Raw genomic sequence first — 19,729 nt, 5'->3', positions numbered from 1 at the left:
CTGGGATCCAGCTAGCACTCTAAAAATAGTGTGAATGTTGTGGCTCCAGCAGAGACTTTGTCTAGCCACCCAAGCTCAGACACAGTTGGAGGGGAGAAGTGGGGGAGGTTTGAGAGCCCAAACTGCTGCCCAAGCCACATTACTTGCACGGCTAGCGTGAAAGCCTGTCTACCCAGGCTGGAAGGCTCACTTCCAGCTCAAGTGTTGACAAGTGGCAGCTGGTCAACCTTGACACAAGTGGGGAATAATAGAAATGCTTGGGGCTCCCCATACCAGAACTCTCCCCTTAGCCCCAGTTCTCTGGGAGCTCTGCCCCCTAATTCTCACCCCACTTGGCCCTGGCCCCTGAAGTCTCCCTCCTCTCTTTACCCTAATTCCTCCCTTCACCCCAGCCCCTGGTGCTTACTCACTGCCCTGCCTGCCCCCCGAAAGTTCACCATTAGCCACAAGTCCTTACGGCTCCCTCTGCCCTAGGCCTGGAGCAACAGATTTACCAGCTCAGAAGGGTGGCTCTTCTGCCCATTTGGCTGTTTCTTCCCGCTTCCTTAGCTCGTGGTCAACGTCTCCTCCAGCTTCTTCTCCCCCACAGACTGTGCAGTGAAGGACTGATAGGAGACAAGCCACAAGGATTTTGAGTGGGGTCTGAGGCGTTGGATTCACTGCCCAAACCACAGGTTGCAGTGACTATACAGCACAGCAAAGCGTTACACTCTAATTGCCCCCATTCAAAACCCCAGCAGCTTGCCTCCTATCAGACTTTCACCGCACAGTCTGCGCACTTGCCACGGAGTGATGGGGAAAGACTTCTGGAGGCTGCTATTAAATACAAATTGCTAAGAGAATATAGTTAACATATGCTGTGTTTTCAATTCATATTTAGTGACACACATATTTGTGTGGACTTTTACAGGAGGGGCAGTGCCCCAATGCCCTCTATACATAAGCCACCACTGATGTAGACATACACCTTCAAAGTTATTCACATCCTCTAAAAACCACCAAGAGAGGCTGGCATCATGGACTATACAGAGATGGGAGTTAACATCTCAATAGTGAATGAGAAATGATAGGTAGAGTGTGGACTGACTGATGGACCCTGAAAGTGAAGACAAACAGCTTATGTTCGATGCTATAGAAAAGAGCAAGCAAGTGGAGGGATGCCATGGACAAAGCAACAGGCTAGTAAAATGTTATTTGAAGCAGCATTCTGAATGGATGTGAGCAATGCAAGATTTGTCAAGGCCAGAGAAAGGGATGTTGCAGCAATCAAGACACACGATGACAGAGCTTGGACAAGAATGTTAGCTGTATCTTATATTACGCTGAAAGAATCTGCAAGACAGAGATGTGCCCTGGGTATGAGGACCTACACAGATGCCACAGTTGAACATGTCACCCAGGTTATGGCCTGAGTGAGAGGTCAGCTGTTGGTGTTGTCCATAGCAATCAAGCAAAGAGAGGAGGGGAGATTAAGAGCAGACTAGCATGACCAGTGTTTCCTGATGAAGTGTTGACAGATTTGTCACAATACTTTTGTGCAAGGAGTAAGAACTCTCACATAAACCCATGAAGACCAAAAAATTGAGTTAAGGTTCAACATCTTAACCTTATTGCCTAATTTCTTTGCAATGAATTTTAGGATATTTTAAAGAAAACATCTTCAGTCACACATAAAACTTGAAACAGCAAAAGAAGAACTTCTGCAGCCCTCAAGCTAGATGAATTTGTTTTATACTTGTAAGTGAAGTGACTCATTGGCTCAAGGAAAGAAAGTTCCCTTTAACCTGACTTTGAGTAGATCGGTACCAATGCACACTTTTGAGTATATGCTTAGGCTTGGCAGAACTTGATTTCTTTAATAAATTCAATGGATAATATAGATGTTTATTTTTAAGCTTTTTTTTTCTAAATTATCTGTTTAAATTTTCACAATTGTGGAAAATGGGGGGGGGGCAATGATTTAATGACAGTAGATGTTGAGATTCGAAAAGTTAAACCTACCTAAATGTGCCACTGCTCCAGCTCCACTAATGCCAGCATTACAACACATTTTATATACATTAAGGTGGGACTCTAATTTAAAGTTCTCAAGCAGCATTTTTCTTACTTTGCCTATTGTAAATTTTGATCATCATCAGTGGAAATTGTGTGTCTGTGTGCGTACACACAACATTTACCAATACAAATCTAATCCTTTAAAGAACCTTCCGGCAAACCGACCACAGGGACGGGAGAGGCATTCTTGCCTTGAGTAATGGAATGCTTAATTCAATGTTATGTAAAGAAACATGGCTCTGCATAGCCTCAGCCCCTTCCACCTGTTAAAGTTCTATTGAGGATGGAGTGTAGGGATCTTCACTGATAATCTATATGAATTCAAGTTACAGGTAAGCAATTTTCTCCAAGTCCTAACCATTATTTTTTCACTTGTTACTATTTATAAAATTGGGGGGAAAATTGGCACTATGAAAAAAATGTGGAAAACTGTAGAAAGGAAAAAAAGAGTACCCAGCACTGCTCACCATGAGTAAATATTTCCGTTTCGCAGAGACTATTAAGGCACTATGAAATGTTAACAGCATCAAGGTCAGACTACTTTTAGTTAAAGCAACATTAATCTAAGAAATACATCTCCTTATTTCATAGTAAATAAAATAAAAGCTAAAAGTCAAAGCCTAAGTAAGAAAATTCAGAGATGACTGAAATGTGTATAGGCCATTTTGAGATCAACATTCCTTTTCCAGAGTAGACTGTGCAATTGGGTCTCTTGCTCAGCAGATCTGGCCTTTCGTTGATTAGTTCATTATTTTAACAAGTATTTGCTGTTTGGCACCAGAAAGTTAAGCTAACCAGCTATCAGACCACAAAACAAATTATTCTTTTTACAATCAAGACAGTAAAGGAAACGATACAGCTTCTGTATTAAATAATTGATTTTTCCATTATTACCACCTGCTGAGGAGGGGCGGCCCATTTTATATAGCTGCTGTGGTTTTAAAACTTCTGAATTTGTTTTATGAAACTAAAAAGCTAACAATGACTGTTTTGTTACTCAAAGTGTTGTCATGTTCCAAGTATCTGGAAAATACAACCAGTTATCTTCAGTGTGTGGTATTTTGGCATCACCCAAACTGCTTTAGTTGTATACGCAAGTGTCATAGCTTAAGAGGCATGTAACTAGTGTTCTGCATAATTGTTTCTGATCTACTAAATTAAATGCAAAATTACACTCATTAGAACGTTTCTTAAAGCAATGTGAAAATGAACACTTTTTATGATTATAGTAATCAGTATGATGCCATAGTGACTATATCACATTTCAATTTCACTATCTTCAGATTATACTATACCTTTAGCATACAACAGGAACTTCAGATAAGACTTTGCTCGAGAATACATCATAAACAGCAAAAGGCTTCAACTATATTTCTTAAGAAGTAGTCTCACCTTAGCTGGAAGTTTGGGATTCTCGATCATCTTTCCAATGGTGGATAAAATTACACACATAAGTGCAGAAATCAGCATCATCACTCCAACTGCCGTTAACCATGATATACTGCAGAAATAGCACAGGCTTTCTGCTGATGTGCATACAATTACATGAACTGCACAGAGCATCAGGCACATCAAGTAAAACAGCAGAGAAAACAGCAGAGGTGAGAGTGGCACTTCAAATTCAGCCCTGCTGCTCAGTGCTTTCGACATGCTGAGCAAAAGCAGAAGTAGAACCTAGAAAAGAAAGCAAAAATATTGGGAGGGTCACTAGATATATTCAAAACTACAGTTAGAGTATTCAGCAAACATTCAAAGGAAAACAGTGTTGTTTTCCATACTAAATTGCTAGTAAATATATTTTGCAACAAGGTTGTGTGTGATGGAAGGTACATGCCAGACTGGACAGTTTTATGCCAACTGTAACTGAAGAATACACTTACACATTTTAGTGTTTTTAAACCAATATACAAACTGTTGCACAAAATCCTGCAAGCCCTCCATATACAAAACTCCCACTGATTTCAATAGCATCCCTGCACAGGGAGGGCTTGCAGAATATGGTTTGAAGAATGAAGAAATGATTACTCACCCTATGCAGTAACTGCAGTTTTTTGAGATGTGTCCCCCTATGGGAGCACCACTCCAGGTGTGCTTGTGCCCCCTCTGTAGGGTTGTCAACTTTCTAATTCCAGAAAACCAAACACCCTTGCCCCGCCCACTGCCCCACCCCTTCCGAGGCCTTGCCCTTCCCCCACTTTCCTGAGGCCTCACTTCCCCGCCCACTTTATCCCCTCTCCCTCTGTCGCTTGCTCTTCCCCGCCCTCTCTCATGCCCATATTCACTGCAAGGCCCCCACAGACATATTATTGTTTTGACAACTGTATTATGCTAAGTTCATGTTTTATTTGTTACAGGACATTAGAGCTGGCAGCAAAATAGTCAAAAAGAGTAATTTTAAAAAAAATGAAATTTCACAAATGTTTTCATTATTATCTCTCTGCCCTCTTCCCATTTTTCGTAACCAGCTCCACATTTTTTCTTCACTAAAGTTATTGTGTGTGTGGAATTAGGACCACACATTAACACAGCTGCAATGAGTCTATTAAAGACCCACTCCTGAAGCCCAAATACAAAGCCATGAAGCACCACCACAGAAATGCACACCTGTCCAGAGAACTATATAAATAAATCTGTAGAAACGGACTCCCACCCCTACATGCAGATACACATGTGTATTCATGTGTACACATCTAGCATGCACTAACACATATATTTCCACATTATTTAATATTACAATTGTTGTTTAGTGCCTAGAGACCCCAACTAAGATCAGGGCTCCAGGGTGGTAGGTGCTGGACATACACAAAAAGAGAGAGTCTGCAACAGACTTTATAATGTAGCTCAACAAAGGTGGGGAGAGCTGTAGGATACATTGGCTCTTCCGTAATTATTAGTCGACAACATTCACTTTTTAAGAAATAATACATTTCTTGTAGAGTTCCCTTCTCTTTTAAAAACTTGTTATGAAATGAATATACACATTTTATGTCATCCATTTTTTTGGGCTCAAGCCAGCAAAAGGAATAAAAGTCAAAGAGTTAGGCTGCAAATTGTATTCACACACGTATACAAACATGCAGTAATACACACTCCTCCCTACATAAAGACCCACAGTCTCTTACACATATACAACACATGCATGCACACACTTTTCCAGGGGCTGCCTAAATCACCCAGCCGGAAAGGGAGGAGGGTGGGCTGGAGGGGAAACGATGGGGCGGGGTGGGAGAGAGAAGATGGGGATGTGTGTGGAGGAGAGACACTGGAGAGGGAAAGAGGCCAAGGATGAGAGCAGGGTCGGGGTTAGAGGGGGCAGTGAAGGAGAGAGGAGGGGATGTAGGGTGGATGGGAATGCAGAACACTACAGGTGCATGAGGATGGTGGGGGCACAAGGGTGTAGAGGTAAATGGAGTGCAAGGCTGTGGGGGCGGTAGCTCTGGGAGGTGGAGAAGATGGGTGGGAGAGTGCTGTAAGGGATACAGAGCTGGGATGGGTAGGTGTGGCAGGCAGGACAGGATGGGATGGGGAAGGGATGCAGTGAGGGGGATGTCGGTGCACAGGGTTGGGACAGGGAGAGATGCAGTGACTGGGGGATGGGGATGCGGAGGGGTTGGCGCAGGGAAGAATGCAGTGGTGAGGCTGCAGGTGGGTTGGGACGGGGAGGGATGCAATGATGGGCGGATGGGGGTGCAGCCCCATTCCCAGCACTCGGAGATGGGGATACACATAAGTCAAACTCCTCCTGGGTGCTGGCGATGGGGCAACAGACAAACCGCGATTAGAGGCAGGGCACGCACTGCAGCTCTAACCAGCCACACAAGGAGCGTGAGGAGAAGAGGGCCGGGCAGCAGCAGGAGAGGCGCCCGCCAAACGACCCCTCAGCCACCGCCGGCAGAGCGCTCTCGAGTTGTGCTCGCGCTAGTTCCTCCCCTGCCCTGACTCAGCCAATGAGAGATGTGCCTGAGGGGAGGGAGCACACGGACCCCCCCCAGCTGCCCCTAAGGCTAGAGCCAGACATGCCAGCTGCTTCTCAACCCAGGAGCCACACAGCGCCGCAGCTAGCAGGGAGCCTGCCAGCCCCGTAGGGTAGTGGCTCCGCCTAACAGTCAATGGCCCTGTCAGCAGTGCTGACCAGAGCTGCCTGGATCCCTTTTCGACCAAGTGTTCCAGTCCAAAACCAGACACCTGATCACCCCACCACTGTGCCTTTGAATGGAGATTTCTCATAGCAGTGTTTATTCAGCCCACGCGCATGTACTAGTCAGCCTCGTGCCCCAAATCATTATTATATAGTGCTGCGCAGGTGAACCCACCATCAGTTCCTTCTCTACTGTGGAGCTGTAGAACAGAGAACTCCCAAGCAGAGGGGTAGATGGGCTGGCAGTGGAGCATCCATAGGACACGGTTCTCGAAGAACTACAGTTACTGCACAAGGTGAGTAACCATTTCTTCTTTTTTGAAGAGAGTTTTTATCAGTGCCCTATTCTAGGTGACTACTGAGTAGTTTCCCTTTAAGGAGGAGTGGGCTTTAGAGTCAAGTCCAGTATAGAAGAAAGTACACCTGAGCTGATCATAGTATCAGCAGCAGAATCATGAGTTATTGCATAGTGGTTAGCGAACGTATGTACAAAAGACCAAGTTGCAGCTTTACATATTTAAATAATGGGCTTGTTTTTGAAAAATGCCAGAGAGGTGAAAAGGGATCTTGTAGCATGAGTTCATATGTCTGCAGACGTTTGAATACTATGAGGTTTGCAGCAAGAATTAATGCAGACGGATATCCACTTGGAAAGTCTGATTAGAGATTACAGACCTTTTTGATCTATCTGTGAGCAAGACCAACAATGTTGGGGGCGGGGGGGGGTCTTTCTGAAGGGTTCAGCCCTAACCAGATAGAAGGACATGGCTCTCCTGACATCAAGGGTATGCACCAGTGCCTCTTGTTTATCTAGGTGAGGTTTAGGGTGGAAGACTGGCAAGTGAACGGGTTGGTTAATATGGAACTCGGAGAAGACTATGTAAAAAATTTGGAGTGTAGTCACAAAGTGACCTTGTCCATAAAAAGTACTGTGAAAGGGGGGCATGCCATGAGCACTCTTATTTCCCCAACCTGTAGCACTGATATTACGGCTAAGAGGATAAATGGATGAGTAAACAGGTAGTGATCGGTTAACGGTGGTCTTGTAAGACATTTAAGAATCAGACTGAGGTCCCAAACCAGAGTCAGACACTTGACTGGCGGAAAAAGATTTCTGAGCCCCCCTGAGGGACCTCACTGCTGTTGGGTGGGCAAAAATGGAATAACCCGCTATTGGAGATTAGAAAGCCATCTTGGCTGCCAGGTGGACTATAATGGAGCTCAGCAATAGCCCCGACCTTTTTAATGTTAGGATACAGTCCTGTACATCTGGCAGCAATGAGGTAGTCAGTGCAATATGTTTGAGAACACACCAACAGACAAAGCTTGCCCATTTTTGCGAGTATGTGTAGTGTGTAGACTGTTTCCTGCTTTGTAATAGTACTCTATCTTCTCTGAGCAGATTGATAGTCTCTAATCCTGTGAACAACCAACCATGCTTTGAGACAAAGCGCTACTAGGTTAGGGTGAAGGATCTTCCTGCCTTCCTGGGAGAGGACATGAGAAGTAGCCTGGAGAGTGATCGGTAAGCAAACAGCCAGCTGTATCAGGTAAGGAAACCAAGTTTGTCTTGTCCAGTTCTGAACTATTAGGATGACTCTGGCTTTGTCCTTTTTTATTTCGAGTAGAACTTTGGACGAAAGGGAGCACCTCGTACTGAAAGTGGTTCAAGCCAACAGTAACACATAGGAATCATTTGTAAAATGGGTGGGTTGAAATGTGGAAATATGCATTCTGAAGGTCACAAGCCAAGAATAAATCCCCTTGATCTAGTGATGGAATTACTGCTGCAATGTCAACATTTTGAATTTTTGTGCCTTTATACAAAAAAGTGTTGAATCCTCAAATCTAGGATAGGTCTCCAACCACTATTAATTTTTGGAACCAGGAAGAACCTTGAATAAAATCCCTTTCCCCTGTGCTGCATGGGAACTATAGCACCCAAGCATAGGAGACAGTTATTTCTTGATGAAGCACACTCTCATGAGAGGGGTCCCTGAAGAGCAACAGGGAAAGTGTCTATGGAAGAGTAGTTAATTAGATGGTATACCCTATGGAGATGATCTCCAAAACCCATTTGTCTATGGTGATCAACTCACAAGCCCACCTGAAGGGGTAAAGGCGGATGCCAATGGGAGGAAGGCAGGTGAACAAGTGCAGCTCCTAAGGATGAGGAGGGTAATTCAGACTCTCAATTAGCCCATCAAAATTGCTGATTGGAGGTGGTAGGGTGAGAGGCCAAAGGCTGAAAGGTGGATAGTTTCCATCTCTGGAATTTCTGCCTCTTCTGATGGGGTTCATACAATCTCTGGGAGGTCGGGAATTGGGCAGGACAGAATCTCTGAGTTGTCTGGGACTTGCTAAACCTTCTCTTGTAGGCATGTGTAGAGATCCCAAGAAAATGCAAAGTAACCCTGGAGTCCGTGCCAACCTCCTCAAGAGGGATCTGCAAGGAGTCAGCAATTACCTTAACCAGAGCATAAAACTGTTGAAAATCATCCACCAAGGACGGAAGGAGATGTAAGTGCTTCATCCAGAGATGACGGGGAGATGTTGACCAGAAGAAAGACCTCTTCATTGGCTCTAGCTTCCTGCTTCTCAAAGTTTCTTCTTGAGGATCAAGTCTTCGGGGGGGGGGGAGGGGGCGGTGATTAAGGCTGCCTATCTCTGACAGATGGTGCTTGAAGTTGGAAAATAACTGGCATGGGCTGTTCAAGGGTCCTACTAAAACCAAGAAGACGGTGCAAAAGGCATAAAAGAGATGGTTGCAGCTATCTTGTGCATGAGTGGTGATAGGCTCAGAGACTTCTGGAAAGGGGCCTCTATAGTGGTGAGGAAGGAGCCCTGGACCAATATTTGGGAAACCAAGGCAAGATCTTCATCAGAATCCTCTTCCTCAAACTCTCAATTCAATGGTGAAACCCCAGGAAAGATTTGAGATGAAACTGCTGGTACAAGGCAAATTTACAGCAATCTCAATGCCCAGGATAATGAAAATATGTCAGAGCCAAGAGCAGAGAATCAGGCATCTCAGACACAGCCAGGTCTTGCAGAAAATGAAACTCCTGCAGTACAGCATGTACTGTCAGTACAGAGCCAGTGGTCTGCACCAAAGTAGCAATGGCCGAGGGAGATGACAGCACCATGAGTCTCAGCCACTCAGAGAAGTGTGGCTGTAGCCCAAGTGAGCTTCTTTGATACCGAGGAAGTAGAGGAAGAGCTCTTCTTGTCACCTCAGTCTGCTGACAGTACCGATGATCTCTCCAGGTGCAAGGCTTTCCCATCTTTCTGCCTAATGGTGCCTCTGGTACCTAAGGAACCAGCAGCCTCGTGAGTACCGGACTGGAGAGCAGATGGTGCTGATGTAGCTGAAGACACTGACAACATCGGCTTTTTTGACGTAGATTCTTTACCTGGTCAACTTGGGTTATAGTCTTTGGAAGACTTATGAGAGGAGTCTTCTCTTAGATGCCCTTGAGGAATGTGGCTCAAAGAGTTGAGACAGCAGAGTTGCTCAGAGACTGGCGTATGGAATGTGTGGTAGGAGGTGGGTTCCTTGGCCTGGTCAGAAGCTGTATGGAGCAAGCTCTCCATCATGAGGAGACAAAGTTTGATCTCTCTGTTTTTTCAAGCTCTAGATATCAAACACCAGACAGTGCACTTCTGGGCAACATGTGATTCCCTGAGGCAATGGATGCACTAGGAGTGCCTCCTGGCACGACAGACAATGTATGAAACCGGGAGAACCGGGCATAACCTCCCAGTGAACAAGAACTACTTTATCTACTAACTAATATCTATAAATTTAAAAAAAACAACTAGGAAGTTAAAGCTACTACTACTTACTAATTACACAAATATTAAGACCTACTATAAATTAAGTTCTAGAATAAAAATTGGGACACAGTTGAGGTAATCTTAACAGGGACAACTGCCTCAGGCCAAAGCAGTTGAGAAGGAAATGAGGGTGGTTTGCCTATGCAGTACTATATAACTACTGCATGGGGCACAAGGCTGACTAGCACATATACGCGGCCTGAATGGATACTGCTATGAGAAATCTCTGATCAAAGGCACAGGGGCACAAGCGCACCTAGTGTGGAGCACCCATAGGGACACTACTCAAAGAAGAACTGTTTTTCAAGAATATGAATCTTCAGAGTATATAGATTTCTGTGCCCCACCTCACTCCCTTGTTTGTTACTTGGATTTGATTTGATTTTTAAGTGCTTAAATCAAGAAATCCAAAGTTACGAGCAACTAACAGCTTTGGCCCAAGCCATGTAGACAATGCAGACAAAACTCCATTTGAGGCCAATGAATCTGAATGCTAACCAGTATACCTTCCGCTATTCCAACATGCGCCTCTAAGCAGAAACAGGAAATCAGGCCAAGTTCCACAGTGGTTTGCAATGTGCACAAATGGAATTTGGACAAGGATGAGATCAAACAATTGAAATTTTAAGGCAACATTTAAAATAAGTCTCAAGGTTAAAAGTAAGTGCACACTATACCATTGTGTCACCTGCATTTTCACGAATCACTGCCAATAGTCAGCTTTTATCACATAATGTAGTAAAATGTGCAAACAGACATAAAAGCAGCACCCTCTACCCTCCAATGAGAAGCTGAAGACCCACATCTCCTTACAGCAGGCTGCCAGTCTTCTCTTTCCCCACTATACTTTGCATGAAGTCACTCTGGGTTCTGTGTCAGGTTCTCTCCGCACAGCCTCTCTTCCCCAACCACACAGCCACCTCAATGCTGAGTCCAATTGATCAGCAGGGTCCTCAGTCAGTATTTATCCTAGACAGGAATGCTACCCTTCCTCTGCTTCCAACAGAGGGAGATGCTCCTGCTGCCATAGAAAAGGAAGAGATAGCCTGTATGAACTGGTCAGTTTTTATGGTCTTTAGTGTCTCAGGGTCAGTGTTAAGGTTTCAAGAATGTTGGAAGTCAGCGCTTATGTATTCCACAATAAATAAAATGCATTAAATTTAGGTCTAAGACGCATCCTCTTAACTAACCTAGACAAACTATGATCAACTTCCCAGCCAACACATACCTATGGTACTAGAAGTAAATGCTATTATGTTATTGGTCACAATTATTTTTGCCTATCAATAGATATGGATGTTTATACTCTATAAGCCTTAATATTTGTAGACTGGAATTCGTTCTCTTTGATGCCATTCCTATTTGGGGTTTATTCTAATGCAAGAACACTTATCTGTTTGTTTTCCAAGCAAAGGTATCCTAATCTTGAAAATGCTTTGAAAAATATATATCACATCTAGTTATGACCTAAAACTGCCATTATGGACATTAAGGGCAAAAGAACTAAGATACCTGCGGAAATTGACCCAAACCCGTAAAGCCACAGTGAGCCTCCATTTTCTCCTCTATAGTTAGAAAGGAGCAGATTTACAGAGAACAGGTTATTATAAAGTGGCTCAGGTAGCAGTGTCTATGTAGTTAATCACACAATCAACTACTTACCTGGTGTTTTCCATTCTAAGACCTTGTTTTACCCAGCCCTTTCCATTCTAATGCCCTATTTTCACTTTCTTATAACCCCTCCAAACTAATGGTTTAAGGCTGAAATTTTCCATGTTTGCTGTTTGGCTCGGGATGAATTTTCTTTTTTTAAAATCTCAGCAAAATCACAGCTGTTTCTCATATTGATATTTTGCCCATGTTAAAAAATTTGTAACCATTTTGTTGAGAAGCTCTAATGCCTCTGATACTTTGGATCAGAGACCTGAAATTTGGCAAGGGTCCCTTAGTGACAGGGATGTGCTTTTTACCATCTTTGTGAAAATTCATCCATATTTGGACATGTTCTGAGCCTCAAAACCTCAGTTCACACATGCTCAGTAGAGATTTAGTAGAGTACGACAGCTATGTTAGAATCTCATAGAATATCAGGGTTGGAAGGGACCTCAGGAGGTCATCTAGTCCAACCCCCTACTCAAAGCAGAACCATTCCCCAATTTTTGCCCCAGATCCCTAAATGGCCCAGATCCCCTCAAGGATTGAACTCCTAACCCTAGGTTTAGCAAGCCAATGCTCAAACCACTGAGCTATCCCTCCCCCACAAAGATGTTCTCTGAAGATTTCATCTGTACTGAGCATGCTCCAACCCCTCAAAGATCCTACATGTTGACTACACAACGCATGCGCTACCTCACAGATCAACAGTGCAGAGACTTCATCTCAGGACTGCAGGGTCTTTGAGTCGAAAGAATAGTAAATATGGCAGGCGACCAGCTTGGCTTAATGGTGAAATCCTAGCGGATCTTAAACATAAAAAAGAAGCTTACAAGAAGTGGAAGGTTGGACATATGACCAGGGAAGAGTATAAAAATATTGCTCGGGCATGTAGGAAAGATATCAGGAGGGCCAAATCGCACCTGGAGCTGCAGCTAGCAAGAGATGTCAAGAGTAACAAGAAGGGTTTCTTCAGGTATGTTGGCAACAAGAAGAAAGCCAAGGAAAGTGTGGGCCCCTTACTGAATGAGGGAGGCAAGCTAGTGACAGAGGATGTGGAAAAAGCTAATGTACTCAATGCTTTTTTTGCTTCTGTTTTCACTAACAAGGTCAGCTCCCAGACTGCTGTGCTGGGCAACACAAAATGGGGAAGAGATGGCCAGCCCTCTGTAGAGATAGAGGTGGTTAGGGACTATTTAGAAAAGCTGGACGTGCACAAGTCCATGGGGCCGGACGAATTGCATCCGAGAGTGCTGAAGGAATTGGCGGCTGTGATTGCAGAGCCCTTGGCCATTATCTTTGAAAACTCGTGGCGAACGGGGGAAGTCCCGGATGACTGGAAAAAGGCTAATGTAGTGCCCATCTTTAAAAAAGGGAATAAGGAGGATCCTGGGAACTACAGGCCGGTCAGCCTCACCTCAGTCCCTGGAAAAATCATGGAGCAGGTCCTCAAAGAATCAATCCTGAAGCACTTAGAGGAGAGGAAAGTGATCAGGAACAGTCAGCATGGATTCACCAAGGGAAGGTCATGCCTGACTAATCTAATCGCCTTTTATGATGAGATTACTGGTTCTGTGGATGAAGGGAAAGCAGTGGATGTATTGTTTCTTGACTTTAGCAAAGCTTTTGACACGGTCTCCCACAGCATTCTTGTCAGCAAGTTAAGGAAGTATGGGCTGGATGAATGCACTATAAGGTGGGTAGAAAGCTGGCTAGATTGTCGGGCTCAACGGGTAGTGATCAATGGCTCCATGTCTAGTTGGCAGCCGGTGTCAAGTGGAGTGCCCCAGGGGTCGGTCCTGGGGCCCGTTTTGTTCAATATCTTCATAAATGATCTGGAGGATGGTGTGGATTGCACTCTCAGCAAATTTGCGGATGATACTAAACTGGGAGGAGTGGTAGATACGCTGGAGGGGAGGGATAGGATACAGAAGGACCTAGACAAATTGGAGGATTGGGCCAAAAGAAATCTAATGAGGTTCAATAAGGATAAGTGCAGGGTCCTGCACTTAGGATGGAAGAATCCAATGCACCGCTACAGACTAGGGACCGAATGGCTCGGCGGCAGTTCTGCGGAAAAGGACCTAGGGGTGACAGTGGACGAGAAGCTGGATATGAGTCAGCAGTGTGCCCTTGTTGCCAAGAAGGCCAATGGCATTTTGGGATGTATAAGTAGGGGCATAGCGAGCAGATCGAGGGACGTGATCGTTCCCCTCTATTCGACACTGGTGAGGCCTCATCTGGAGTACTGTGTCCAGTTTTGGGCCCCACACTACAGGAAGGATGTGGATAAATTGGAAAGAGTACAACGAAGGGCAACGAAAATGATTAGGGGTCTAGAGCACATGACTTATGAGGAGAGGCTGAGGGAGCTGGGATTGTTTAGTCTGCAGAAGAGAAGAATGAGGGGGGATTTGATAGCTGCTTTCAACTACCTGAAAGGGGGTTTCAAAGAGGATGGCTCTAGACTGTTCTCAATGGTAGCAGATGACAGAACGAGGAGTAATGGTCTCAAGTTGCAATGGGGGAGGTTTAGATTGGATATTAGGAAAAACTTTTTCACTAAGAGGGTGGTGAAACACTGGAATGCGTTACCTAGGGAGGTGGTAGAATCTCCTTCCTTAGAGGTTTTTAAGGTCAGGCTTGACAAAGCCCTGGCTGGGATGATTTAACTGGGACTTGGTCCTGCTTTGAGCAGGGGGTTGGACTAGATGACCTTCTGGGGTCCCTTCCAACCCTGATATTCTATGATTCTATGATTCTATGACTATCTCTGCAATTGGTCCTCTTGGCAGTCAGGGACTGTTGTAGCACCAATCACAAGAACTAAAAGCAGGGAGACTGTATCCTGTGCTCTCAATACTCCCCAGTACTGCCACACTGGCAATGGAAGAGGAAGCCATTTGACTAATACAGACGCATGAAGTGCTGAGAAGGGAGACAGACAAGGACAGGCTGGAAGGGGCAGGGGAGGCCAGGGGCACAAGGGTCTGTATAAACATTAGATTATGTGCTACTACGGAACCTGCCATAAAAAACTAGTATTTCCTGAGCCTCAACATTCCTCTGTCAGCAAATAGTAGGCTGACAGAGGAATGCTGTGAAACCCAAATGTTGCCTCATCTCCCTATAGTGGCTAACCCAATACCACTACCACCAGTTATTCCATTAGCTCAGGTAGCAGAGATCTGTTCTATGGGTCTTCAGGTTTTAACACTGTGATAACCTATGTGGAGTCAATGTGATCTGACATGATGGAATTTTTTTTAAAACATAGAAAGTAGGGCTGTCGCGCAATTAAAAAGATTAATCATGCTGTTGAGCAATAGAATACTAAAATATTTTTGGATGTTTTCTACATTTTCAAATATATTGATTTCAATTACAACACAGAATACAAAGCACACAGGGCTCACTTTATATTTATTTTTTATTACAAATATTTGCACTGTAAAAAAGAAAAATAGCATTTCTCAATTCACCTAACACAAGTACTGTACTGCAATCCCTTTATCATAAAAGTTTAACTTACAAATGCAGAATTATGTACAATAACTGTACTCAAATATAAAATGTAAAACTTTAGAGCTTACAAGCCCACTCAGTCCTACTTCCTGTTCAACCAATCACTCACACAAGTTTGTTTACATTTGCAGAAGACAATGCTGCCCACTTCTCGTTGACAATGTCACCTAAAAGTAAGAACAGGCGTTCACAAGGCACTGTTGTAGCCGGAGTCGCAAGATATTTACTTGCAAAAGGCACTGAAGATTCATATAGCCCTTCTTGCTTTGACCACCATTCCAGAGGATATGCATCCATGCTGATGTTGGGTTCTGCTCGATAACAATCTCCAGCAGTGCGGATCGACACATGCTCATTTTCATCATCTGAGTCAGAGGCCACCAGCAGAAGGTTCATTTTCTTTTTTGGTGGTTCAGGTTCTGTAGTTTCCACATTGGTGTGTTGCTCTTTTAAGATCTCTAAAAGCATGCGCCACACCTTGTCCCTCTCAGATTTTGGAAGGCACTTCAGATTCTTAAATCTTGGGTCATGTGCTGTAGCTATCTTTAGAAATCTCACATTGGTACCTTCTTTGTGTTTTGTCAAATCTGCAGTGGAAGCATTCTTAAAATGAACAATGTGCTGCTTCATCATCTGAGACTGCTATAACATGAAATATATGGCAGAAAGCAGGTAAAACAGAGCAGGAGACACACAATTCTCCCCCAAGGAGTCCAGTCACAAATTTAATTAACACTTTTTTTTAAAATGAGATCAACATGGAAGCATGTCCACTGGAATGGTGGCTGAAGCATGAAGGGGCATATGACTGTTTAGAATATCTGGCATGTAAATACCTTGCAATGCCGGCTACAAAACTGCCATGAGAATGCCTATTCTCACTTTCAGGAGACGTTGTAAATAAGAAGCGGGCAGCATTATCTCCCATAAATGTAAACAAGCTTATTTGTCTTAGCGATTGGCTGAACAAGAAGGAAGACTTGTAGGCTCTGAAGTTTTACACAGCTTTTAATGCAGTTATGTAACAAAAAAAAAATCTACATTTATCATTTTTACATTGCAAATATTTGTAATAAAAAATAGTATAAAGTGAGCACTGTACACTGTGTATTCTGTTATTGAAATCAATATATTTGAAAATGTAGAAAAATCCAAAAATATATAATAAATTTCAATTGGTAGTCTATTGTTTAACAGTGCGATTAAAACTGCAATAAATTTTTTTAAATCACAATTAATTTTTTGAGTTAATCACGTGAGTTAACTGCAATTAATCAACAGCCCTAATAATTATCCACATAAAAAAAAAATCCACAACCACCTACAAATAGCCTGTTCCAGGCTTCATACCAAAGATGGTATTTGCTATTTTTAGGGCCAGTCCTGTGAGGGGCCAAGTACTCTCAGCTCCTACAGAAGATCTTAAGCAAGAGTTAAGGGCACTGAGTTCCTTGCAGGAAGCACTCCTTTCCCAGGATTAAACCTTTAAGCATGAAGAATAAATGTTCCTACATCTGAGAATTTGACCCGGACTGCTGAAATGTGAACTTTACATCAACATTAGGCACAAACAGAACGTTGCCATAGCTGTTCTATGCTTTTTACATAGAGCCGCTCTGTTCATGAAGCAATATAGGCTAATGGATACAAGAGCAGTTAAAGTTGGAGCACATCTACATGCTTACTGTAAATATCAAAGTACAGAAAGCGTAAACCAAAGAGATTATACCAAAAGCTTCCTAACACTTATCCCAGAAAATAATTTTGGGGTGTTGAAAAGTCATACTTCATCTTTCAATGGAAAAAAGAGTTAACACTGTGAAACAGTTACCAATTTCCAGCATTAATCATTACTAAAACCATACTATGTACTCAAAAGAGCAAATTGAACGTTTCTGCTCTTAGCCACTTCATAATGAGATGTGAATTCACAAGAACATGAATTGGGACGGGACCTCCTGGGTCATCAAGTCCACTTTCCCCTAGTACAGGCAATGCCATCATATAACCTCCTTCCTGAACTTATCAATTCATACCTCCATGACTATCACAGTCCCCACTGTCATTGAATACATGTCGTATTGTGCCACTTGCTTGCTTAGTGAAGAACTCAAGATCTTCAGAGCCTCTAAATATTGCTTAAGGACCTTTTTGCCAAGGTTTAAGAGGACTTCTGAATCATTTCCCTCTAGATAGAGCTTGATCCAATTCCCATGGGATTTTTCTGCTATCTTAAAATGCTCAAATCCAGGATCTAGTAAGAAAGAAACAGATAAAAGGATCAGTAAGTAAATTAGTAATTATCAGAGTCCTGATTATATTTTGCCAGGAAAACTTTGCTTCAGGACCTAAAACAATTGTAATTTCACACCAAGAAGGACATAAATCCTAAATAGGCAATCAAGTCTATAATGAGGTAGTTACCCAGAATAAGAATAAGATTAATCCCCGAACAATGAAACAATAAAGACCTCAAAGTTGAAAATAACATACTGAAAACAAAAAACCTATAAAAAATTAGAAGAACTTTCCAAACTGACACTCACTTATATACTTATGTACTTAAACCCTGTCAGAATTCATGTGTTCTCCATTAGGATCACTAGTTATCCATAATCAGTATAAGCCAGGTTGGATACCATCTGTTGGTGGTTCTCTAGAGGGAACATCATAGATACTAAGGTCAGAAGGGACCATTCTGATCATCTATTCCGACCTCCTGCACAGCGCAGGCCACAGAATGTCACCCATCCACTCCTATGAAAAACCTCACCCATGTCTGAGCTATTGAAGTCCTTAAATCATGGTTCAAAACTTCAAGGAGCAGAGAAGCCTCCCTCCAGTCAACCATGCCCCATGCTACAGAGGAAGGCAAAAAAACCTCCAAGGCCTCTCCAATCTGCCCTGGAGGAAAATTCCTTCCTGACCCCAAATATGGCGATCAGCTAAACCCTGAGCATATGGGCAAGATTCACCAGCCACATACTACAGAAAATTCTTTCCTGGGTAACTCAGATCCCATCCATCTAATATCCCATCTCAGGGGATTAGGCCTATTTACCATGAATATTTAAAGATCAATTAATTACCAAAAACAACATTATCCCATCATTCCATATCCTCCATAAACTTATCGAGTAGAATCTTAAAACCAGATAGATCTTTGCCCCCACTGCTTCCGTTGGAAGGCTATTCCAAAACTTCACTCCTCTGATGGTTATAAACCTGTGTCTAATTTCAAGTCTAAACTTCCTGGTGGCCAGTTTATACCCATTTGTTCTTGTGTCCACATTGGTGCTGAGCTGAAATAATTCCTCTCCCTCTCCTGTATTTATCCCTCTGATATATTTATAGAGAGCAGTCATATCTCCCCTCAACCTTCTTTTAGTTAGGCTAAACAAGCCAAGCTCCTTAAGTCTCCTTTTATAAGACAAGTTTTCCATTCCTTGGATCATCCTAGTAGCCCTTCTCTGTACCTGCTCCAGTCTGAATGCATCCTTTTTAAACATGGGAGACCAGAACTGCACACAGTATTCCAGGTGAGGTCTCACCAATGCCTTGTATAATGGTATTAAAACCTCCTTATCCCTACTGGAAATGCCTCTCCTGATGCATCCCAAAACCGCATTAGCTTTTTTCACAGCCATATCACATTGGCAACTCATAGTCATCCTACGATCAACCAATACTCCAAGGTCCTTCTCCTCTTCCGTTACTTCTAATTGATGCGTACCCAGCTTATAACTAAACTTCTTGTTATTAATCCCTAAATACATAACCTTGCACTTCTCACTATTCAATTTCCTCCTATTACTATTACTCCAGTTTACAAGGTCATCCAGATCCTCCTGTACAATATCCCGATCCCTTTCTGAATTGGCAATACCTCCCAGCTTTGTATCTGCAAACTTTATTAGCACACTCCCACTTTTTGTGCCAAGGTCAATAATAAAAAGATTAAATAGGATTGGTTCCAAAACTGATCCCTGAGGAACTCCACTGGTAACCTCCCTCCAACCTGACAGTTCGCCTTTCAGTAGGACCCATTGTAGTCTCCCCTTTAACCAATTCCTTATCCACCTTTTGATGTTCATATTGATCCACATCTTTTCCAATTTAGCTAATAATTCCCCATCTGGCACGATATCAAACACCTTACTCAAATCTAGGTAAATTAGATCCACTGCGTTTCCTTTATCTAAAAAATCTGTTACTTTCTCAAAGAAGGAAATCAGGTTGGTTTGGCACGATCTACCTTTTGTAAGACCATGTTGTATTTTGTCCCATTTACCGTTGACTTCAATGTCCTTAACTAATTTCTCCTTCAAAATTTTTCCCAGGACTTTGCATAGTACAGATGTCAAACTAACTGGCCTGTAGTTACCCGGATCACATTTTTTTTCCTTTCTTAAAAATAGGAACTATATTAGCAATTCTCCAATCATTCGGTAATACTCCTGAATTTACAGATTCATTAAAAATTCTTGCTAATGGGCTTGCAATTTCACGTGCCAATTCCTT

The 19,729-nt window shown here is 43.0% G+C and overlaps 1 protein-coding gene across 5 annotated transcripts in view; it reads right to left on the bottom strand.

Moving 5' to 3' along the window:
- Positions 1-17,836, bottom strand: part of PIGG (phosphatidylinositol glycan anchor biosynthesis class G) — a 115,390-nt gene extending 97,554 nt beyond the window's left edge. For 2 of the 5 annotated variants that reach the window (XR_005293095.2, XR_005293096.2), the window contains exons 1-2: positions 17,245-17,836; positions 3,448-3,729 (exon numbers count right to left, since the gene is read on the bottom strand). Coding sequence is in view for 3 of the 5 variants with exons in the window: in XM_038402987.2 (XP_038258915.2) it covers positions 3,448-3,729; positions 17,245-17,283 (321 nt within the window). In the remaining 2 variants the exon portion in view is untranslated. The remainder of the gene's footprint in view (positions 1-3,447; positions 3,730-17,244) is intronic. The other 3 variants (XM_038402987.2, XM_043514159.1, XM_043514158.1) reach the window with 2 other exon arrangements.
- Positions 17,837-19,729: the final 1,893 nt, after the last annotated feature.

The sequence above is a fragment of the Dermochelys coriacea genome, chromosome 5 (genome assembly GCF_009764565.3).
Source record: "Dermochelys coriacea isolate rDerCor1 chromosome 5, rDerCor1.pri.v4, whole genome shotgun sequence".
NCBI lineage: Eukaryota > Metazoa > Chordata > Testudines > Dermochelyidae > Dermochelys > Dermochelys coriacea.
The sequence above is the reverse complement of the archived record's forward strand: the minus strand, read 5'-3'. Positions and strand labels throughout refer to the sequence as shown.